At 46.6% G+C, this 23,820-nt stretch overlaps 1 protein-coding gene across 2 annotated transcripts in view; it reads left to right on the top strand.

The window, feature by feature from the left end:
- Positions 1-10,055: 10,055 nt before the first annotated feature.
- UGGT1 (UDP-glucose glycoprotein glucosyltransferase 1) overlaps positions 10,056-23,820 on the top strand; it is an 89,393-nt gene continuing 75,628 nt past the window's right edge. For both annotated transcript variants that reach the window (XM_040979148.1, XM_040979147.1), the window contains exons 1-4: positions 10,056-10,211; positions 17,071-17,206; positions 19,220-19,302; positions 21,541-21,671. In XM_040979148.1, the coding sequence (XP_040835082.1) occupies positions 10,172-10,211; positions 17,071-17,206; positions 19,220-19,302; positions 21,541-21,671 (390 nt within the window). In that variant the 5' untranslated portion in view covers positions 10,056-10,171. The remainder of the gene's footprint in view (positions 10,212-17,070; positions 17,207-19,219; positions 19,303-21,540; positions 21,672-23,820) is intronic.

Genomic DNA, 23,820 nt, shown 5'->3' with positions numbered 1-23,820 from the left:
GAACAGCTGGTAATTTTTGTTTCATTCTTGTGCTTTTTTGGCAATGTTTACGCCAGAATTGTGAAGCTGGTTTAGAGATAGTGGATGTTATTGAGGCAGTATTTGTTTTGAAAGAGGGATGGACATGGGCACGGGGGCCTAGTGGCTAAAGTACTCGTCTTGGATGTGCCAGGATTCCATACGGGTGCCGGTTCTAATCCTGGCAGCCCCTCTTCCTGTCCAGCTCCCTGCTTGTGGCCTGGGAAAGCAGTCGAGGATGGCCCAAAGCCTTGGGACCCTGCACCCGTCTGGGAGACCCAGAAGAGCTCCTGGCTCCTGGCTTCGGATTGGCTCAGCTCCAGCCATCGTGTCTGCTTATGGAGTGAATCATCGGATGGAGGATCTTCCTCTCTGTCTCACCTCCTCTCTCTTTATATCTTGCGACGGACCGGCTCGGCCGGGAGCAATCAGTCCGACGGGAACAGGACCCCGGGACAGTGGGCAAGGATTCGGCGAGTGACAAACAGACACGACAATTCAAGGAAGTTGTATCTGAGTGCATTTTGCAAAAGCAAGGCATCAGTTTATATACAATAGATTATTGCAAAGGGACATTTTCTTTGTTTATACATGTGGTTACATTTCTACAAGCGATTATTCCAGGGAGGTAAGCAGGTGTGTTGAGCAAAGATTGTTCTCTAATAGCCTGGTGACAGTCTGCAGTTGCTATTTCTTGTGGATGCAGTTTGGCACCATTTGACTTTTAATCATTAAGCAGTTAGCTCTCATTGTGTTTTGTGCCTTACACTCGTTTTAATATTAACTTGCCTATATTTCTAGTTTTTCTTCCTGTATGGCTTTTTAAGCTATAGATTTCTACTACAATCTTCTTTTTAGGAATTCTCAAAAACAGTCCTAAATAGGTTCACTAAAGCTAGTAACTTGATAGTTTTTATCTCAGACTGCTTGCTATCCTTGTCCAATCTCCTGTCAGAAGGCTTCATAGAACTATAAAGGAACATTGAGCCTTTGCTGCACATAAATAGTATTATTCCAGTCATAAAGATAAGAGCAAAGAGAGTACAGCTAGGAACGCCAAGACCACTAGAGATGCAGCTGAATCCAGGAGGCATCCTTCCTTGAAGCTTCCGCCTCGGCCCGGTGATTTCTCACGCAGGCTCTACTGGAGGTGGCGTGACAATATCTGCCTTTCCAATAAATAAGTAAGTAAGTAAGTAAATAAATACATAATTCTATCTTTCTTTTAAAAAGCCTGGTCTGGTAACCTATTGGCTAAAGTCCTTGCCTTGCATATGCCAGCATCCCATATGGGTGCTCGTTAATATTCTGGGTGCTCTGCTTCTGGTATGGGAAAACAGTAGACCTAAAGCCTTGGGACCCTGCACCCTTGCAGGAGACCTGGCAGAAACTCCTGGCTTCAGATTGGTTCACTTGGGGAGTGAAACAGCAGATGAAAGATCTTTCTCTGTAAATCTGACTTTCCAATTAAAAAAAAAATAATAAGCAACTATGCTGTCATACTACTAGATTTAACACAAATTTTGCATTCACCAGTCTCAGAATGCCTGCCAGCTTCTGGCAGCACTGCAACAATTCCGTAGGTACTAGGCAGCCTAACCTGTTGCCTATAGCTGAAGCTGTTTTAATCTCAAAAAAGAATGTGGGGAGCTTGAACAACAGACACTTGAAAATCTGTAACTTCTACAGACTGACATGATGTGGTTTGGGGCTCCTAGGAAGTGATTCCGGAATTAAATGTCCTATTCAGATGTCCAGGACCTTCAGTGAGCCTGTCAGTTCCACACAGGCTGGCCCAGGCTGGTGTCCATGTGGCGAGAAACTTCAGGCTAGGACTGTAGACTGGAACATGGGCCTACAACCCACAGCGCACTGCTGCCTCCTTGGAATTCTGTGTGACCATATATCTTTATTTCATTCCCAGAACCTGCATGCCACTAACTCAGCAATGGAGAGTTCAGTCATTCCACTACCCGCCGAAACACCTGCCTTTACAACAGCCAAATCCCAACGCTGCCCTGCAGACTCATTGTATCCCATGGGCAGGTTTTGCTTTCCAGAGCTCACAGTTCTCAGCAAAGACGGCCTGTGATGTGTCTGTGTTTGATCTGTAGCACTCTTCTGCATTTACACATGCATGTGAGCCCTGTGCGCGATTGTGTATACTCTGATGTAACAGAAATTACAACACCATCTGGAACAGCAAATGGCTCTTGAAAGCCTTAGAAGACTGTGCCAGATGGAGGTTTTCATAAGACTCTTGTTCCTGACAGTCCAGTATCTAAAACATCCTGGAGCATGATAAAGAAACAATTCGTTCAGTGATTGTAACCCTGTGATTCAGGCTTTATCACTATAGTAGCTGGGAGAGGTGGTACAGGGAGGAGAAAGTTTTGTTCCTGTGTGCAGCTTGCAGGTTCCTCGTCTGAGAATGGATCAGGTCAGTGGATGGTGGAGGAAGAGCCACAGGAGGCAGAGAAAGAACAGAAGTGTAGCTCTGAAGCCACCATGATTTAATCATCAGGGTCTCCTGCCCTGAACACTTAATGCCATTCAATGACTTCACAAAGAAGTCTAATGACCACCTCCAGATGCCACACCTGGATCTTGTCTTTGCCTTTAATTCACTAGCCATGATCATTGAGCCATTAACCATGAATGTTAAGATTTTGGAGACAGGGCTAGCAAGGTGGCTCAACTGGCTAATTCTCTTCTTTAAGTGCCAATATCCCATAACAGCACCAATTCATATCCTGGCTGTTCCACTTCCCAACCCACTACTTGCTTACACCCAGGGAAGAGGCAGTGGAGCATGGCCCAAAGCCTTAGAACCCTGCACCCAGATGGGAGACCCAGAAGAAGCTCCTGGCTTCGGACTGGATCAGCTCTGGCTGTTGTGACTATTTGGTGAGTGAAACAGGAGATAGAAGATCTTTGTCTCCTTTTCTTTTTTTTTTTACATCAGCCTTTCCAACAAAAATGAATAAATCTTTTAAAAAAAAAAGTGTGTGTGTGGGGAGACAAGAAACAGAGATCAAATTCACATTAAATCAAATTCATTATCAAAGGGAGAAATAAAGAGGTGGCCATTTTCCCCAGGCCTAGATGGAATGACCATGTGGCAGGGACCTAGTCTTTCAACAGGCTGAACTGTCATACTCGGGGTCTGGCGGTGTTCCCAGGGGTAGAGGAATTACAAGAAAAACGGAGGAGTGGGTGCAGACGGACCAGTTTTTGTAGGCATTTTAACCCTGATAAATCCTGCTCTCTGGGGACATGCGGAGAATTGGGTAGGGACAGGTTACACCAGCGTTATGAAATGAAGTAGTGCCCCTGGGGGGAGAGTCTCTATTTATTATCCTAAGGACATAAGGTGCAAACTTGTGTTCTTGCTCCTTTCATCTAACACATGGATCTTTGGGGAACCATCCAAACTCATACATCTCCACTACAGGGAATATCAATGTAATTGACATATGTAAGCTTGCATCTGCATCAACAGCGTGATTAACAGAATAACTTCAAAGTGGTTCACACCTCCCCTGCTGGACCACCACTCCCACTGGAGAGCATGAGTTGGGATGGGGACAGAGCAGAACAGGCAGGGCTACAACACCTGTGGGTCCCATGTGCGCTGGATCAGGGAAAAGCCAGGCTGGGCTGACTGTTCCTACTGGTACATGCATAAATCAGAGTGGATGAGGATTGGTTGGGCTTTTGCCGTAGCATCAGCTGGCAGAGGCTGGTACAGGAGGCTAATTCTGTCAAATCAAACTGTAGAACCACCTGGGAGTTCATGATCCGGGAGTGGGAGTGGGCTAGGAGGGAAATAGTGGGCACCTCCCCCCTGGGTTGCCACTCCCTTTGGAGAGCATGAAAACCAGGATTGGGGCAGCAGCGGCTAGACAGAAGGGACCTGCTGGCATGTGTGTGGGCTGGATAGTGGGGCTGGTTGTGTTAAACTAAGCTTCAATGCCCATTGACTTGTAGGAGAGCTGAATGGGATGTGGGACAGACTGGACCAGTCTGCAGCACATACTGGCAAGCAAGGACTCAGGGCTGGTGATGGGCCTGGTGGGGGTTATTGTGGGTTGCTCCAACTAGGTTGCAGCTCCCACTGGTGTAGGTGAAGGCAGAGTGTGTGGTGGGCAGGATCAAGCTGCACTGCAACACCCATCGGTTCGTGTAGAAGAGAGCTAGAAACAGAACTCACCTAGCAATTGCAAGCACCAGAATAGTCAGCAGCTGATTGGGGTGACGGATTGTGCTGGGCCATGTACTGGTAGGCACACACAAGAATCAGATCTGGGATCTCCTCAGATGAGGTTTCTTTGGAGAGCCCTCCAACTGGACTGCTGATCTTAGAACCCCAACCATGAAACAGGTTCCGTGGTCTGACCATGGAGTGCATGTGTCAAATCTGAGCCTCCTCAGAGGTTCAGATGGAACAGTAGACAGTATATCCAAGTGCACATGGAGGATATAGCAGTCCATCGGAACCTGCAGAGGACACCTGGTAGCACAACAGAGGATGGAGGACAGAACAAATCAATCAGCTACTGTTGGTTATTTAAAACGGTGCTAGAGTTCTAGTTCTTAGGATATTACAATATTTTACACCCAGCTAATTCCCACAACCTGGTTCTTTATTCCTGGTTTCCATGGTACCTGGCCTTGGGACAAAATGCCCAAAAAGGTGTTACTGGTGAACTTCCTTAGTTTCTTTGTAATGATAAAGAGACCAGTCTGATACTACTTTGGCAACGGCCAGAGAACTATTTGGGCTGACAATTTAGGTGGAGAACTATTATGTTAACGTAGCCCTTGTCCCTTGGGGAAGCGTGTTCATGATATGTTAACTATGCACTTATTTCTTTCTTTTTTTTTTTTTAAAGATTTATTTTTATTATTATTTTTTTTTTATTGGAAAGGCGGATATACAGAGAGGAGAGACAGAGAGGAAGATCTTCCGTCCGATGATTCACTCCCCAAGTGAGCGCAAAGGGTATGCCGATCCGAAGCCAGGAGCCTCTTCCGGGTCTCCCACGCAGGTGCAGGGTCCCAAAGCTTTGGGCCGTCCTCGACTGCTTTCCCAGGCCACAGGCAGGGAGCTGGAAGGGAAGCGGGGCTGCCGGGATTAGAACTGGCGCCCATATGGGATCCCGGGCGTGCAAGGCGAGGACTTAACCACTTGCGCCACCGCGCCGGGCCCTATGCACTTATTTCTTGAGAGAAAGGTGTTCTGGTGTGGGCCCAGTGGCAGTATGGCCTAGTGGCTTAAGTCCTCGCCTTGAACACGCCAAAATCCCATACGGGTGCCGGTTCTAATCCCAGCAGCTCCACTTCCCATCCAGCTCCCTGTTCGTGGCCTGGGAAGGCAGTTGAGAATGGCCCAAAGCCTTGGGACCCTGCACGCATGTGGGAGACCCGGAAGAAGTTCCTAGATCCTGGCTTCGGATTGGCATAGCATCGGCCATTGCGTGGAGAAAATACCGTTTTATATTTGAGAAAACGATGATGACTTGGGGACCCAGAATACCCTAACTGCCTACTACCCAGTCTAACTCCTCTCACACTTCATGCCAAGCCAAAAAGTCTGTCAGTGAACATGCTTTCTCTGCTTCATGGTTGTCATGGAGACCATGCGGTTCTGCCTCCTAACCTTTGACCCCTTCCATCCCAGCAATCATCTGAATCTTGCCCAAACCAAACACCCTTTTAGGTGATGATAAGCTCAAGTTGCATGTCATTGATAATTCTGTCAAAAACAGAGAGCCTTCCCTGTGAAGCACTAACTATAATACACAAATAGGCTTCAAAAGTGTCTGCAAAAATGGGCTAAGAAGATAACATGAATTCTTATGAACTTTAAAAATATATTTTTATTTTATTTGAAAGGCAGAAAGGAGAGTCGGAGACAGACCTTCCATTTGCTGGATTACTCCCCAAAGGGCTGCAGTGCTTGTAGCTGGGCCAGTTTGAAGCCAGGAGCCAGGAGCTTCTTTGGGGTCTTTGATTCATTCATTCACTCCCCAAAGAACCAGAGCTGAGCTGATCGCAAGTTGGGAGCCAGGAGCTTTTCTACCAGGTCTCTCACACCATGAGCAGGGAGCTGGATAGGAAGTGGAAAAACTCAGATTTGAACTAGCACCTGCATGGGATGCCTGTGAAGAACTGCAGTTTCAAACTCCCAAGCATTTGTTTATGGCTCATTGCTGCTAAGAAACTGAGCTTGCAGACCAAAAGGCCTATGTGACCTTCAGCAGCCTATCTGACCTTTAGCACTGATGGGCCCAAATTCTCATGAATCAAGGCCCACCTAAGTCTGATTATCTCACAGGTGGCTCCAAGTAATTGAGTGGGTGCTTGCCCTAGTTGCTGGAGGCATGGGCTGTCCAGCCTAGATTAGCTAGGGAATGTGTGGTAATTCCCCTCACCTTGCAGACTATTTTGAATTTCCCCTTTTAAAGCTATTGTGAACTGCCCTTCTAAAAACCCTATGAATGAGCTGTATGGACTATGTTCCAGTAAGGGGTGTTGGTCAGCGACCTGCCTACTCTCAACCAAGAACCCAGGCTCAGATGTGCTGAGTTTCAATAATTCATCCTTGTGCACTTGGATCGATTTCAGATTCCTGATGATTTCTGCGGATCTCAAAATCTGGGCACAACAACTTCCACCATGAGATAGAAACCTTTAGCATAGATATCGGCAAAGATCTAAACATGCGTTATTTTTGGTGTTTAGATACTGTGTTTTTACTGAAATGCACATACATGTCATTAGAAAAGGCCCCAGAAATAGCTGCCAACACATTTTTGGCAAATATTCAAAGTTTTTTTTTTTTAATAGTAAGAAGCTACTCTTTAAAAAATAATAATTTATTTTAATTGGACAGTCGGATAAACAGAGAGGAGGAGAGACAGACAGGAAGATCTTCCGTCTGGTGATCTACTCCCCAAGTGGTTGCAACAGCTGTAGCTGTGCTGCTGTGAAGCAAGAAGCCAGGAACTTCTTCCTGGTCTCCCACACAGGTGCAGGGTCCCAAGGCTTTGGGTCGTCTTCCACTGCTTTCCCAGGCCACAAGCAGGGAGCTGGATGGGAAGCAGGGCTGCTGGGATTAGAACTGGCGCCCATATGGGATCCCGGTGTGTTCAAGCCACTAGGCCACACTGCCAGACCCAAGAGTAAGCATTTTTAAAATGAAATTATTTCATTTTTTATTTGAAAGGCAGAGTGACAGAGAGGAGAGACACAGAGATCTTGTATGTGCTGGTTCATGTCCCACATTGCTGCAACAGCTGACTATGGTTGAGCAGTTTGGGAGCTGAGGACCAGAAGCTTACTACAGGTCTCCCATGTTGGTGCAGGGGCTGAAAGGTTTAAGCAATCTTATGCAGGGCCCGTCTCCTAAGGGTTGACTCCACAGCTTATCTTGTTTCTCAAGAGGTGTAACAGGACATGCAATCTTGGGATGACACATTTAGCTCCTGGTGTAACCACAAGTTCCTGCTTCCTGATTGTCAAGTTATGCCCCTGGGGGATTTTAGGATGGCTGCTTGAGCATGGGATAATGCTGAGTGGAACTTGGCAGCATATAAAGGCAGCCTGAAATTTGAATACATGGCATTCTCCTTACACTAATGACCCAGTGTATGTTGTCTTCTTTTCAACCCTTGTCTCTGCTCAGCTCGGGATATACGGTGAAGTGGGCATTGCCGGCAATCTTACATTGCCTTCCCAAGTGATTAGCATAAAGTTGGATTGGAAGTGGAGTAAGTGGGACATGAACTGATTTATGAGCATGAGATGCTGGTGCTATAGGCAGAGGCTTGACCTACCATACCATGGTGCCAGCCCTGTAGACTAGAAATGAAAAAAAAAGAGTTTTCACTAAATCCTTGTATAATGGCTCAATTTTCACTTTGCAAGCACTGGAAATGTTTCCAATCACATATGATAGCACTCTGCAGAGTAAAAGTTTAGAAAAAGAAAAATCCAATTTTCTGAAAGACTCTCTACCACATGTATGCTGTAACTGAACAAACTTAATTATTTTAAAAATTATTTTCATTGGAAAGTGCGATAGAAAGAAGGAAGGACAGAGAGAAAGATCTTCCATCTGCTGGTTCACTCTCTAACTGGCTATAATGGCTGGAACTGAGCCCATCAGAGGGCAGTCCATGTAAGGCTTTTAGATCATCCTACTGCTGTCCAGGCCACAAGCAGGGAGCTGGATGGAAAGTACAGTAACTGGGATACAAACTGGCGCCATTATGGGATCATGATGCTTACAAAGGGAGAATTAGTCGATTGAGCCATTGTGTAAGGCCTGCCAACTTTGTTTTTTTCACAACACAATGCAGAATATAACAACTGAAAAAAGGAGACAACTGTGCAATGTAGGTTCTGTGATGTAAAGTTTATTTTTGTTGTGGGGTACGAGCGAGATCACACCAGACATGTCTAAAGTCTATTAAGGAGTCTTTATTAATCAAGTTTGATGATAATAGAGCACACTAGAAATAGCAAATCACAAGTCCATGTGGCGATCCAACCAATCATAATCCAACCAATCATAATCCCAAGAGGAACAAATGGCCATTACCCTGAAGTCCATCCATTAAACTGAAGACCTATGTCCCAGCTTCCCCAACAATATAAACTATCCTAAGAGAGACATGCAATGAATAATCTGGACACACTTACACAGCTGCAGACATTCACCTTTCCCTGGCTTCTCTGCCCACATTCCATCATGCTAGACCTCACCTCTCCTGGAACTCCTGATAGTACACAAACCAGAAATAACATTACTATATCCGTTGTCCCATCTCAGCAGTACACAGGGACCATGCTCAGAGTGTCCCCACAGGCCTACCTGCGGCAATGCCCACCCTGCTCAGCTGTTTTTCATTCCTTTATGGATCTACCACCTGAAGTGACTGAGAGGGTTGGATAACACATCACCTCACAACACTTCCTTCCAGAAAGGAAATTTCCTTCTTTGAAATGAATTTGGACTCCTTTCTCTCCAGCAAAGAACAAATGAAAACTCAGCAGCTCGCTATAGTATTTTTCAAGCTCTTTCAAAGGTATAGCTGTTAGGTTAACCAAAGGTTTTTTTTGTTTGTTTGTTTGTTTTGTTTTTAATTTTTGGTATTGACACCAGAGTTGTTTGTCATATAATTCAGGCTCAGTAAAAACCCTACTTTTCACATCTGGGTTTTGGCTTTTTAATTCACTGTGACATAACTGCTTACAATATACTGTCGAAGGAGATATATCTGTTTGTTGGGGCATAAAATGATCTTCACAGGGCCCTGCATTGCAAAGATATTTAAGACAGTGAGGTATATTTCCATGGACAAGGGATCCCAGCGAAATTACATCCATATAAACTAAACGAGCTCATCTAATTTAAAATCTTCCTTGTGTTTTCTGGAACGGAAATATGAAACGATAATCTTCAAGATAAACTCTACGAGGCTCAGAAATTCTCACTTCTCCTTTATTTTTCTTAGAGATTTATTTTTTGTTATTTTTATTGGAAATTCAGATATACAGCGAGGAGAGATAGACAGCATCTTCGGTCCAATGATTTACTTCCAATGGCCGGAGCTGAGCCGATCCGATCGGAAGCTAGGAGCCCAGAGCCTCCTCGGGCTCTCCCACATGCGTGCAGGGTCCCAAGGCTTTGGGCTGTCTTCCTCAGCTGGATGGGAAGTGGAGCAGGTGGAACTAGAACCAGCAGCCCTACGGGATCGCGGCGCGTGCAAGGCAAGGACTTCAAGCGCTAGGCCCCGGCGTTGGGTCCACTTGTCCTTCACTGTACATCAGGGTTCCAAACAGTAGCCAGAAGCCGAGGTGCATCCCACCCAGGACCGCGCAGAGAGGCGGGAGGTGGGACCTCCCGGGAGAAGATGGCGCCGCGCGACGCTCTGGCCCCGGCGAGCTCGGTGGCCGGAAGTCCTCCGCCCGGCGCCGTGGAGGAAGCGGAAGGCGAGGGGCGGCCGGCGGCTGGCTGCAGCTCCGGCGAGTCCGGCTCCGGAGGCGAGCCGCGGGAAAGGCGCGTGTCGGCCTCTCACTGGCGGCAGAGCCGCGGCCGCCCCGCCCCGTCCCGGCGCTCCGAGGGCACGCAGCGCCGCCGGGGATGGGCAGCGAGGGGCTCGCCGTGGCGCGGCGGGTGACAGGTACGCCCGGGGCGGGCGTGGGGAGGCCGCGTGCCCCGGGAGACGGCGCGGGGGGCGAGACGGGGCCGTGCCCCGGTCACCTTGAGCGTGCACCTGACTCGGTCTCCCCTCGGGCGAGCGCCTCGGGGTGGGGAGCACCTCCGAATCCCGGTGCAGGGAGCCGTGGGTCAGCGCCCTCAGACCGGCTTAAGTGCAAGCACTTTGCACGATCCTGGTTTGCAGATGGACCTGCCGCCTTTCCTTCTTCCCCAAACCCCTTCCCCCGATTTATGTTATAGGTCGTACTTGCCCCCTGCACGGAATTGGGGTGATGGCAACGTGGCTTGTCGTTTTCGTTTCATTTGGGAGATCTGTGTTGGCCCGGCACGGGATGTTCCGGTTTCACTTTTGAGTTGTGGGACCTGCCTGGAGAATACCAACCCGCGCGGATCAGGGCGCTGAAATTACCGCCCGTGCGTGGTGGTGGCTCTGCCGGCATCTGCGGCTGGTTTGTTGGCCATGCTTCGCCAGCTTGGAGAAAGGTTCCGATCTTGGGATCTGAAGCCTCGCTAGGGTGAATTTGTCTTGATGCACTTACCAAGTCAGGTTTTTCTTTTTTTGGTGCAACCTCATGCCCACTTAACTTGTACATTTGCAAGCCTTTGAAGGCATTTCCGATGGCTGTTGGATACTTCCATCAACCCAGCGCGATTGTAGCCTGATTGTAGCCTTTTCGTTGGGGTTGACTTACGATGCCTTCAGCTGAAACTTCCTCTGAAAGGAGTCAGTGTTACACTTTCTACAGTAGCATGGTGCCCTGAATACGAGGGGAAACTGTTGAAAGTTTTCTCTACTCTTTTGTGGCTAGTCACCCCTTAGCTGGAGTTAGAATTATGTGACTCACAGCCCACCCTTTGCTTAGAGGTGTAGGGGTGTGTGGTTGTAGGATTATGAGGTGAATTTCTCAAAAGCGTTTCCTAATGCCTTCTCGTTAATATCATACATTTGGGAACTTGGATGGCCAACATGTTTACCAAGGTGCAGATCACAAGCTGTTTTTTTTTTTTTTTTTTTTCTTTTGAGAGCGACTGTTGGCTACAGTCTTTAGTTTAAAAATGGAAGAAGAAATGGTTGGTGATAATCTAAGATTTTTATGCCCGTTTTCCAAAAAGTGGCAAAATATTTGACATGCATACTTTTTATTGACATTTTGGATACCTTTATTTAATTTTGGATGCCTTGTTTCAGATCAGGTAGCCAAGAGATAAACATAACTGGATCCTACTGAGAGCTGAAATGAACTGAGGAGTATTTTCTTTTTTTTAAAAAACATTTATTTTATTTTTATTGGAAAGGTAGATATACAGAGAGGAGAGACAGAGAGGAAGATCTTCCATCCGCTGATTCACTCCCCAAGTGAGCGCAACGGTCGCTGCTATGCCGATCCGAAGCCAGGAGCCTCTTCCGGGTCTCCCACGTGGGTGGAGGGTCCCAAAGCTTTGGGCCGTCCTTGACTGCTTTCCCGAGCCACAGGCAAGGAGCTGGATGGGAAGCGGGGCTGCCGGGATAGAACCGGCGCCCATATGGGATCCCGGGCGTTCAAGGCGAGGACCTTAACCACTGCGCCACAGTGACGGGCCCGAGTATTTTCTTTTTTTTTTTTTTTTAAAAAATTTTGTTGAAAAGACGGAGAGAGACAGAGAGGTGTTCCATCTGCTGGTTCATTCCCTAAATGGCCATAGTGAATGGAACTGGACCTGTTAGGAGCCAGGAACCAGGAGCCAGGAGCCAGGGGCCAGGGGCCAGGAGCCAGGAGCCAGGAGCCAGGAGCTGCTTCCAGGTCTCATGTGCATGCAGTGGTCTGAGTTCTTGAGCCATACTTCTGCTGCTTTCCCAGGATGTGTTAGCAGGGAGCTAGCTGGATCAGAAGTGGAGCAGCCGGGGACTCGAACTGACCCCCTTATGGGATACTGGCACCACAGGTGGAGGCGCAGTGTGCTCTGCTGGGCACTCGCCCTGGGAGTGTTTTCTGTTCACTGAACATGTTGCAGCATTATGCACATACTGTGTTCGTAGTTGTGTCTCAGACTAAAGACAGGTGAGCTCAGAGCGCTGAGGGATGCATACAATAAGATCTTCAAAGGAAAGATCACTTCAGGGATATGGTCCTCTGTGGTTTCTGCACAGCCTTGTCCTCTGGGACTCTGAGACTGCAGGGCAAGGAGGCAGAGCTGGTCTTGGCCACACAGCATTGTCCCAGGCTTGTGTCTGGCGGTGCTGGACCTGTTGGTTTCGTGTTACCCAGTGCAGGGAGACCTCGGGGTTAGTCCCAAGTACCTAGGATTTTCATTCTACGCTCTTAGCAGGCCTGATTTTTGGATGATGAAACTAACTCTTGCTGCCACATTCATTTTTTTTTTTTTATGTTTTCTTTTGTTCACCCCTTGGTAAATAAAGCCTATTTGTATTGTTTGGAAAGCCTTCTCCATTTCAGGCATCACACAGGGAATGGTGACCGGGACAGACAAAAGCCCTTATTGCTGAGCTCTCATTCAGTCCCCTAAGCTAATGTAAGGGTGATTCCGTTGGGCTTGTTGGCCTGGGGCCTGGTATCAGGTCCATGCCATTGGTTTTAGGTTGAAACCGTTTTCTCTCTCAGCCTTTTGTGTCCTGAGGTCTTGGCCTGGAGATGGTCCTTGGACTTGCATTGGGCCTCACGATAGAGCAGGTTGCTCTGCAGTACCACGTCTTACCTCTTCTACAGGTGGAGGACCCGGGAGAGAGAGCATGTCTTCTTGAACTTTACAAAGAGGCACGTGTAAGTTCCAGGCATTGTGGCACATCAGTTGCCCGATGGGCCCGGGGTACCGGCCTCTCCCAAACTTGCATCTTCTTAGTTTTGAAGTGGAGATGTTGCTGTTTCATCCGGCCCTGCAGCATATTTATAGAGAATCTGCTGGTTGCCAGGCACTGTGCCACTCACCGGGGTGAGCAAAGTGGATGTAGTTACTGTGCTCAGGGGCTTCAGTCTCCCGAGCGTTTCTGAGAAGGGTTCCATAACTTGAAACATGGAAAGCACCTGATGCCATGCTTGGCACAGACGCCTTGCTCAGTAAGTGCTGAGGTGACCCAGGGGACTTCTGTTGTGCTGTGGGCTCTCTCACCACTCCCAGCATGGCTGGAGCTTGCACACCCAGGCCGTTTCAGGATAGGTTATTAACACAGCCAGTAGGGTACTGCCTGGGCACAGTTCCCGTGTTCCCTGTCCAATTTAGAAACACAGTGACTTTTGGGAAGCGTTTTTTTTTTTTTTTCCTCCTAACCTTAGGGGATGCACATATATAATTTTTTTTCTGTGCCTATATGTGTATATATATCTTTATTTATTTATTTTTGATGATCTTTACATAGTTGATTAGGACTCAAAGGATCAAGGGCTACAGGAAAGTGGGTGAGACCATTGTTTCCACAGTCTCTTTTTTTTCCTTCTTGTATCTGGGAGAAGGGGTGAGACAGAGGGAGAAGCCACACCCAACCTCCCAGCCGTTCCTGGGTCTGGGTCAGATATACAGAGAGGAGGAGAGACAGAGAGGAAGATCTTCCGTCTGATGATTTACTCCCCAAGTGACTGCAACGACCAGTGCTGTGCTGATCCAGAGCCAGGAGCCAGGAACTTCCTCCAGGTCTCCCAAATGGGTACAGCGTCCTAAAGCGTTGGGCCATCCTTGACTGCTTTCCCAGGCCACAAGCAGGGAGCTGGATGGGAAGTGGAGCTGCTGAAATTAGTCCTGGCGCCCATATAGGATCCCAGTATGTTCAAGGCGAGGACTTTAGCTGCTAGGCCACTGCACCTGGCCCGCAAGTAAGTTGTTTTGATAGTTCAACAGTTCTTCATTACTGCCAGTCTTGCCATTCCAAGTCCAATGAAATGTCTCCAGAATCCACTGGCTGGCAGTCCGCCTTAGCATCTCCACTTGCCCAGGGATGCAAACATATTTTAAAGCCTTATTTTTGAGGCCATGTAATTGCTATAATATATCATTTAATAACTTAGAAGACAGTTTTTCTTCTTCTTTTTTTTTTTTTTTTAAAGAATTTATCTTTACTTGAAAGGAGAGTCTTTCATCCATTGGTTCACTCTCCAGATGTCTTCAGAAACCAGAACCAGGCCAGTCCGAAGCGAGGAGCTTCAAATGGATCTTGCACATGGGAATGAGGCCCACATACTTGAGCGATTTTTCACTGCTTTCCCCAGACTATTTGCAGGGAGTTGGATTGGAAGTAGAGCACCTGGGACTCATAAAGGTGCCCATATGAGATGTTGGCACCACAGGCAGAGGCTTAACTTATACGCCATGGAGCACTGGCCCCTGAACTTTCAAAACTTAAAAACTGCTTCCCGCACCCCCCCCCCCATTTGATGTAGCTTATTTTGCTTTTTGCCATCGTTCTCCAGGGATAGGGTATGTAGTGTAGCCTAGGAGGTTGGCACGTATGCTTAGGCTTTTTATTTTTTTCCAAAGAGGATACTAGCCAGCTGCATGACATTGGCTGCTGGTCCTCGGTGGAGGGTTCTGTACCTAGTGCTCCTAAGCACAGCAGTGGTGGCTCAGTGCTTCCCACCGTGGTCACCTCTGGGGGTTTCATTCAAATGGGTAGAGCTCGGATGCTGACTTTTTATGTTTTTTATTTTTTTATTTTTTAAAGATTTATTTTTATTATTTTTTTTATTTGAAAGGCGGATATACAGAGAGGAGAGACAGAGAGGAAGATCTTCTGTCCGATGATTCACTCCCCAAGTGAGCACAATGGCCGATGCTATGCCGATCCGAAGCCAGGAGCCTCTTCCGGGTCTCCCATGCGGGTGCAGGGTCCCAAAGCTTTGGGCCATCCTCAACTGCTTTCCCGGGCCACAGGCAGGGAGCTGGATGGGAAGCGGGGTTGCCGGGATGGAACCGGCGCCCGTATGGGATCCCGGGCGTTCAAGGCGAGGACCTTAAGCACTGCGCCACCGCGCCGGGCCCTGGATGCTGACTTTTTAGATAGCTCAGGGGGAAGCCTCGTTAGACTTGTGTTAGGCAGCCTGCAGGTATGAAAAATCCAGTGGGGAAAGCCTGCCCCCTCTGTGCTTTCCGCAGGGATCTTGGTGTGCTTAGAGAAGATAGTTATTATTATAGGAAAGGCAGATTTGCACAGAGGAGAGACAGATCTTCCATCTGCTGGGTCACTCCTCAAGTGGTTGCAATGTCTGGAGCTGAGTCAATCCAAAGCCAGGAGCCAGGAGCTTCTTCCAGGTCTCCCGTGTGGATGCAGGGTCCTAAGTCTTCGGGCCGTCCGCCACTGGCTTTCTAGGCTGCAAGCAGGGAGCTGGATGGGAGGTGGAGCAGCCAGAACGCGAACCTGCACTCAGTTAGGATCTCAGTGTGTGAAAGGCAAGAATTCAGCCACTGAGTCATTGCACTGGGTCCTTTTTATTGTCTTAAATTAATGAACATCTTGAACTTCCTTGAGAGAACACTCGCCTCTGCAGGCTTACTCTTCCAAGGCCTACCATGCCTGGGGCTGTGCCAGGCTGAAGTTAGGAGCTAAGCATTTCATCCAGGTCTCCCTTGTGGGTGGCAGGAACCCAGTTAGTAAGCCATCTCTGCTGCCTTCGAGAGTCAGTTATAGTGGGAAGTGAGAGAAACATGAGCTGAGAGTCGAACTTCAGAATTCCGAAATGGGCCACAGCCTCTCTCTCTGGTGTGTGAGTTGCAAGGCCAAATGCCCACTTCCTCTACAGTGTATCTCAGAGCTACATTTTAGACCTTGTATCAGTTTTCTGGGGCTGCTGCAATAAAGTGCCCCAAACTGGGTGACCTACAACTTGAATTTACTACTTCCTGCTTCTGACGGCTGCAAGTCCTGAGTCAAGGTGTGGCAAGGTATGGCAAGACACGTTTCTGACGCGTTTGGCTGGAGATCATTGCCTCTTCCAGCCTCTGGCAGCCACAGACATTTCTTAGCTTAAAGTGTAGTTTTAATGTCTGTATCAGTCTTCACCTGTTCATTTCCGCACATGGTTGTGTGCAAGCTGCTTTGCCACCAGGCGAGTCTGCTCCTGCTTTGTAGTGTGGATGCCCCTGGAAAGGAAGTAGTTCCCCTGTGGAAAACTGTGAAAATGAGCTTCGTGTGCCTGGTTACCTGTGGGTCATTTAGCAGGCATCTGTAGTAACTAGATACTCTGTGTGGTTGCAAAGGCTTATGAAAATGGGATTAAAAAATGTTTATGTTGGTGCAAAAGCAAGTTTTGAAATCTATGTGACAGGTCTTCAAAAAGTGCTTAAGAAATATACATTTGGAAGAAAGCATGCATTTCAGAAATATTTTGCACTCAAACTTAACCTTTTTTTTTTTTAAACATTTATTTATTTTTATTACAAAGTCAGATACACAGAGAGGAGAGACAGAGAGGAAGATCTTCTGTCCAATGATTCACTCCCCAAGTGAGCGCAACGGCCAGTGCCGATCCAGAGCCAGGAGCCAGGAACTTCCTCCAGGTCTCCCACGTGGGTGCAGGGTCCCAAGGCTTTGGGCTGTTCTTGACTGCTTTCCCAGGCCACAAGCAGGGAGCTGGATGGGAAGTGGAGCTGCTGGGATTAGAACCGGTGCCCCGTGGGATCCCGGTGTGTTCAAGGCGGGGACTTTAGCCGCTAGTCCACACTGCTGGGCCCTCAAACTTATATTTGAATCCCATTTTCCATAAACATTTTGAGATACTTTCTTAGTTCAAAGCATTTATTTCAGTTATTTTGTATCTCTGATTATTAAGACTATTGTTACTTTGTGTCTGCAAGTATTCAGGTTTGTAACATGACTTTGTTGCCAAACTCTGTTTCAGGGGCCTGCGGTAAGATGGGCCTTGTGCTTCTGCTCAGTGGACTGTGGCTATTTTCGTCAGTGAAGGCAGATTCAAAAGCCATCACCACCTCTCTGACCACAAAGTGGTCTTCCACGCCGTTGTTGTTAGAAGCCAGGTAAAAGGACTCATGGGGAAGTGGGGTACGTGGGAGCTGGCCTTGACGCTGGCCTAAGTACGCAGGAGCCTGAATCTCCCATGCCCGGGCTTTGCCTCCCTTTTCTCAGCAGTGAGAGGCCAATGCAAAAACAAAACCCAGGCCAGAAAGGGCCCCAGCCACAACTCAGAACCTCCCTGCAGACACCCACTGGATAAATGGGTTGAGCTCCACAAGGGTCAGTCTCCTCTGGGTGAGCTCTCCCAAGGTTGCTACGGTGTCTGTGTAGGGGGAGGCACCGAGAAGCTTCCTGTGTTGTGATAATGGGTGTTTTCAGAAACCTGTTTTTAGAGAAGTCACGCATTCCCAGGAACTGTTTCTTACTTTTGCCGTGTTTCTGTGTCCAGCTGTGGAGTAGAGTGAGTGTTAAGCAGTAACAGGGAAATCTTGCTTTGGCTAGGTAGGCCAGGACCCGCACCTGTAGCTTGCTTACATGCAGTGAATGATCACCATGGAGAAGCTCATTGGCTTATGCAGAGAATTCAGCTACACACATTGGCTTTTAGGAGTTTTAGACTATTGAATAAAGGAAAATTTATTTATTTATTTTAAAGGTTGATTTATTTTTATTGGAAAGTCAGATATACAGAGAGAGGAGGAGAGACAGAGAAGATCTTTCATCCATCTGTGGATTCACTACCTAAGTGGCTGCAGTGACCGGAGCTGAGCTGATCCATACCCGGGAACCTCCTCTGGGTCTCCCACGTGGGTGCAGGGTCCCAAGGCTTTGGGCCATCCTCCACTGCTTTCCCAGGCACAAGCAAGGAGCTGGATGGGAAGTGGAACAGCCGGGACTCACTGGATATGAGTCCTACAGACCTAAAGCTTAGCCTGCCCCCTAGTGAAGCCAGCCCCTGACAAATTGTGACAGTTGATAACAACTGCACGTATTTTTCCATTTGTCTTCACACACTCGTGGGCGTGTGCACTCACACACCACACCTCTGTAGGAGTATTTCGCTCCTAAAGACTTTTTTTTTTAGATTTATTTATTTTTATTGCAAAGTCATTTATATAGAGAGAGGAGGAGAGACAGAGAAGATCTTCTGTCCGATGATTCACTCCCCAAGTGAGCGCAACAGCCAGTGCTGTGCTGATCCGGAGCCAGGAGTCAGGAACTTCCTCCAGGTCTCCCATGTGGGTGCAGGGTCCTAAAGCTTTGGGCTGTCCTTGACTGCTTTCCCAGGCCACAAGCAGGGAGCTGGATGGGAAGCGGGGCTGCCGGGATTAGAAGTGGTACCTATATGGGATCCCGGTGCGTTCAGGGCGAGAACTTTAGCTGCTATGCTACTGCGCTGGGCCCTTAAGGAAATGAAGAATGACCCTTATTTTAGATTAAGAGCGTAAAGTTGAAAAGAAATGTTCAGATGGCAGTAGGCTCTAGGATTAGCATGGTTAGGTCACTGCTGATTTTAAACTAAAAACTTGTGATTTTGAAGATGTGGGTATATAAATGCCAAAGATTATAATATGCTGCCTTGTAGTATCCTAGCAGTCTTTGTAAGATTCACCTTTTACTCTGAGAGAACCTTAGCTTCTCATTTTTTGTTTGTGTGTTTGTCACGTCCTTCAGAAAACGAGTGAGCAGAAGTAGTCCTGGAATTACCTGTTCCTAATTCTGCTTCTAATCCTGATGGCAGTTTTGTTAATGGGTTTGATTAACTTTGTTTATGTTGGGACATACCTGTTTTTATTGTACTTTTATTATTATTACGGGTCTCTTAAAAGCTTTCAAACTAATAAATAAATCAACTATTAAACTTCAACAAGTTAATGTTTAAGAAGTTTTTAACAGCTTCTTACCGCTAGCAAAATCTATGTTATGCATCCTTGTGTGTAATTCATATTAAAAGTTGAGGCTCAACCGGGGACATTGGGAAACTTCCCAACTCTTCTTCAGTCTGTTTGGTACTATAGTTCCTTTTGAATGGTTTTATAATTAACTTTTCCCCTGACATTTCTCTCTTTTCACAGTGAATTTTTAGCAGAAGAGAGTCCAGAGAAATTTTGGAATTTTGTAGAAGCCAGTAAAAATATTGGATTATCAGATAATCACGGTAAAATTTGAAGCAAATGCTTTTTTGACTTTGGGATCTGGGAAGATATTAGGAAGCATTAGTGTCTTCTGGGATGTGTGGCGTGGCAGTAATGAAGAGCATTTTACTTTATAATGACCCGAGTTGTGGTGGCAGCCAGGAAGAGCCAGCTCAGCCGCAGTCATTGTTTTTGAAGCAGTGTATAATTGTGGTTGTAAGCAGTACGGTTAGTTCTTTCCTTCTTTGTTTCTGTTCTTTGGTTGTTCTAACTCGTTTAGTATTAACTTAATAAGCATCTGATGTGTCTGTGTTCCGCTGTGTTGTAAACTAACTAAATGATCCGTTACCTGTTGATTGTTGTCGCTAAGTCAGTGTCTTCCAGAATGTTCTCCATTATTTCTGCCAGCCACACACAGCCTGAGTGTCAAGACATCAGCCTGTGTCACTCACTTATACTTTCTCCTATGCTCTAAGACGCTTTCTAACCTAGGAAAACTTAATATAGGATGTGAACATTAGGAGTCAACAATGATACTGATAGGTTAAAACCTTTTCATATTACACTGACAAGTGCAAGTTCTGATTGAAGAGGAAATACTTGAAAATTGTCTCTGCTGTTAGTTTTAATACAGTCATTAACATTTTTTATTTCATTAATATTCTGATTTTAGAAAAATGTGCTGTTTTTTGAAAATCTGATCTATTTTTTCCTGAATAAAGGCTTTGAAAAGCTATTAAATTTTAGCTATGTAACTTAGTTATTAAAAAATCACTTTGCTTTGAAAAGAAATTTTTTTTTAAAGATTTACTCATTATTATTGCAAAGTCAGATATACAGAAAGGAGGAGAGACAGAGAGGAAATTATTCCATCTGATGATTCATCCCCTAAGCGGCCGCAATGGCTGGAGCCGAGCCCATCCGAAGCCAGGAGCCTACAGGCCAGAGCCTTCTCCAGGTCTCCCACGCGGGTGCAGGGTCCCAAGGCTTTGAGCCGTACTCAACTGCTTTCCCAGGCCACAAGCAGAGAGCTGGATGGGAAGTGGAGATGCTTTCAGGATTAGAACCAGCGCCCATATGGGATCCCAGTGCGTTCAGGGCAAGGACTTTAGCCGCTATGCCATGGTGCCAAGCCCACTTTGGAAATTTCATAGGACAGATTTGTCTGCGTTTTACAATGAAATTTGAAATGTGACATTCAAAATGAAATATGTTTAGTATAAATGATCTGTGTCCTGTGTTAAAGTTATGGGAGTATAAATTATTAGAAGTGATTATAAAAGTATCTTAAATGTTTACTTTTTAGAAATATTACTCATATTCAAACAACCAAAAATTGACATTGTTAACCTTCCACAACTTAAGGCTTGAAAATATGAAAATTAAAGGATAAAATTTATTTTTTTGTAAAAATTGTTGAAATCCATGTATATAAACTGTCTTTAAAATTTTTATGAAAAGATGTGTATTATGAATAAACTACATATAGATTTTAACTTTTGTTTTTTGAGAATTTATTTATTTTTATTGCAAAGTCAGATATACAGAGAGAAGGAGAGGCAGAGATGAAGATCTTCCATTCTCTGATTCACTGCTCAAGTAGCCGCAATGGCCGGAGCTGAGCCGATTTGAAGCCAGGAGCTTCTTCCTGGTCTTCCACATGGGTCCAGGATTCCAAAGCAATTGCTTTCCCAGGCCAGAAGCAGGGAGCTGGAAGGGAAATAGAACAAGTGGGGCATGAACTGGCACCCATATAGGATCCTGGGTGTGCAAATTGAAGACTTTAGCCATTAGGCTACTGGGCTGGGCCCTTCCAAATTTTTTCGCACCAAAATAAATTTACCTTACAATTCTATTACCCCACATGTAGAAGGTACTAAAATCAGTCGGTCAGGACCTCTCTGTGTATGGGACAGGCCAGAGACTAGCTGGAGGGGTTGGTGGACAGTTCGTCAGTCATTTAGTAAAAAGTGCGATAAGTGGAAAAGGTAGAATAGTGGATTTTGCAGCTGACTCCTTCTGGACAGAGGAGCAAGTGAAGGCATCTGGGTAAGGTGGGCATGGCTGTCTAGGGAGGCACGGTTTGAACAGGGGGCAGAGAAGCAGGGGTCTACCAGAGTGCCTTCTGTGAACACCGAGTGCTTGGCAGCAGCTCAAGTGACCCTGCTGCTCGAGTGCGGCCGTCGCTTAGCGTGGTGACACGCAGTCTGTCTTCCTGGATGAGACAGGCCTACTTACCATCTGAATTTCTTCCTTAACAGCTACTGATTATTCCTATTATCAGGCAGTGTTGGAAGCTGCATTTCGCTTTCTGTCACCTCTTCAGCAGAATTTGTTGAAATTTTGCCTGTCTCTGCATTCTTACTCGTCTACAATCCAAGCCTTCCAACAGGTAAGCGCAGCGCACCTGCAGGCCTCCGCGGGGAGTGTGACAACACGCCGGCTTAGATTGTGGCACTCCTGGGGTAGAATTACACCGCTGTCACTTGGTGGCCTCACATTTTTTTTAGGACTTAAGATTTGTCTTAAAAATCGTAAGCAAAACCCATGTTAAAGCCTACAAATCACAGATTTGTAAAAATGTATAATTTGCACGTATTTTCATCTAAGAGGACAAAGACTATCCACACAAAGGGGACAAGCAGAGTTTATGCGGCAGAGCCTGGGAGAGAGAACCTCAGTCTGGTGATCAGCCGCAGGTCTAAAGGTAGATGACACAGGCGGGGAGGAGTGCGAGGCAGCACTGCCGGGGTGCAGGCGGGCAGGGCAGTGATCTGGACTCTTACAGAAGGAGCAGCGCCGTGACTCTGCCCAGGTGGGAGAAGCATGCCTCCGTGTCTTCCCTCTCTTAGCTTCTGGTAGAGTTACCTGCTGTAGTTTTTTTTTTTCATGTTATTGCCTAAGAGGACATCACTACACCGTGGTTTGGTCTTGCTCAGTTCTGAAAAATTGATCTTTGACCGTTAGTCTTAATTGGCAAGTTCCCTTTCCATCTCTTTTTCTTTGTGTGACTCTGAACATTGGCATTGTAGATATTTTCACTGTCTGTATTTTTTTTTTTTAAGATTTTTTTATTTTTATCACAAAGTCAGATATACAGAGAGGAGGAGAAATAGAGACGAAGATCTTCCGGCAAATGATTCACTCCCCAAGTGAGCCCAACGGCCAGTGTTGTGCCGATCCGAAGCCAGGAGCCTCGGACCTCCTCCGGGTCTCCCACGCGGGTGCAGGATCCTAAAGCTTTGGGCCGTCCTCAACTGCTTTCCCAGGCCACAAGCAGGAAGCTGGATGGGAAGTGAAGCCTTGAGATTAGAACTGGCGCCCATATAGGCTCCTGGAGCGTTCAAGGCAAGGACTTTAGCCACTAGGCCATTGCGCTGGGCCCTCACTGTTGTATTTTGTTAATCACATATGCTTTAACTTATTCCTCCTTGTTTTTGCTGTTTTGGTTAAAAAAATGTTTCATTTCCTTCTTTGAAAAAGTTCGTAGAGAAAGAGACACAGACATGCAGAGAGGTTTTTCATAATGGTTGCAACATCTACAGCTGGGCCTGACCAAAGCCAGGAGCTTCTTCAGGGTCTCCCAGGTGGATGCAGGGGCCCAAGTGTTTGGGTCATCCTCTGTTCCTTTCCCAGGTGCATTAGCAGGGAGCTGGATCAGAAGTGGTGCTGCTGGGATTGGCAGTGGCACTCACATGAGATGCCGGTGTCAAAGATTGCAGCTTTACCCACCGTGCCGTTAGTGTGTGTTCTGTTTTCGGCACGTTGGTGCGGCTGGATCTAGAAGCCTGTTCGGAATTGCATCTCATGACTCTGGCAAGTTTTTATGTGATTCTGCTCTTATTTCCTGTAGGAAGCCCCTGATATCTGGTTTCTTGTATTTTCAGTGGAGCAGCCATTATTATTCTCTCCTGTTATTGCACAGTAGTGTCTCATTCTGTCATTTCTTGTTTGTTTCGGGGCCAGAGGTTCCAAGAGGCATCTCTCCTCTTTGGCATGGTTTGGTTGTAGTGTAGACACTGGAAGAAGGCACAGCATATGCTTGCTTCCTTGCCTGTATTGACCAGAGGTTTGAATGGGTTTGTTTCATTAACATCCTTTTAGTTTGGCCCTTTAATAATTTTTCCTCTCTGCTTTTTTTTTTAATGGTAAAATGTAAGTATATGTGACATAAAATTTACCACTGGAACCATTTGTAATTGTACAGTTTGATTTCATCAAGTATGTTCATGTCATACAACAATTATCGCCATTCATCTTCAGAATTGAAATTCTATACCCATAAAGCGGTGAGCCCCCCATTTTCCTTCTTCCCTTTACCCCTCTAGCAGTATCAGCCTGTTTGTGCCTTTGAGTCGTCTTTTTAGGTACCTCAGTCTAAGTAGACTTTTGCATGTAGCCGTTTGTGTCTATGTTATCTCACATAGCATGTTCTTATGCTTCAGCCATGTGTCGAACTCATTAGCGTTCTTCCCCGCACATTGGCAGAGAAGTAATGAGCATCTGGAACACACACGGGATCCCATGGCGGATTCTGGCAC

This window comes from Ochotona curzoniae, unplaced genomic scaffold, assembly GCF_017591425.1.
Source record: "Ochotona curzoniae isolate NIBS_2020 unplaced genomic scaffold, NIBS_Ocur_1.0 contig_3037, whole genome shotgun sequence".
NCBI lineage: Eukaryota > Metazoa > Chordata > Mammalia > Lagomorpha > Ochotonidae > Ochotona > Ochotona curzoniae.
The sequence above is the reverse complement of the archived record's forward strand: the minus strand, read 5'-3'. Positions and strand labels throughout refer to the sequence as shown.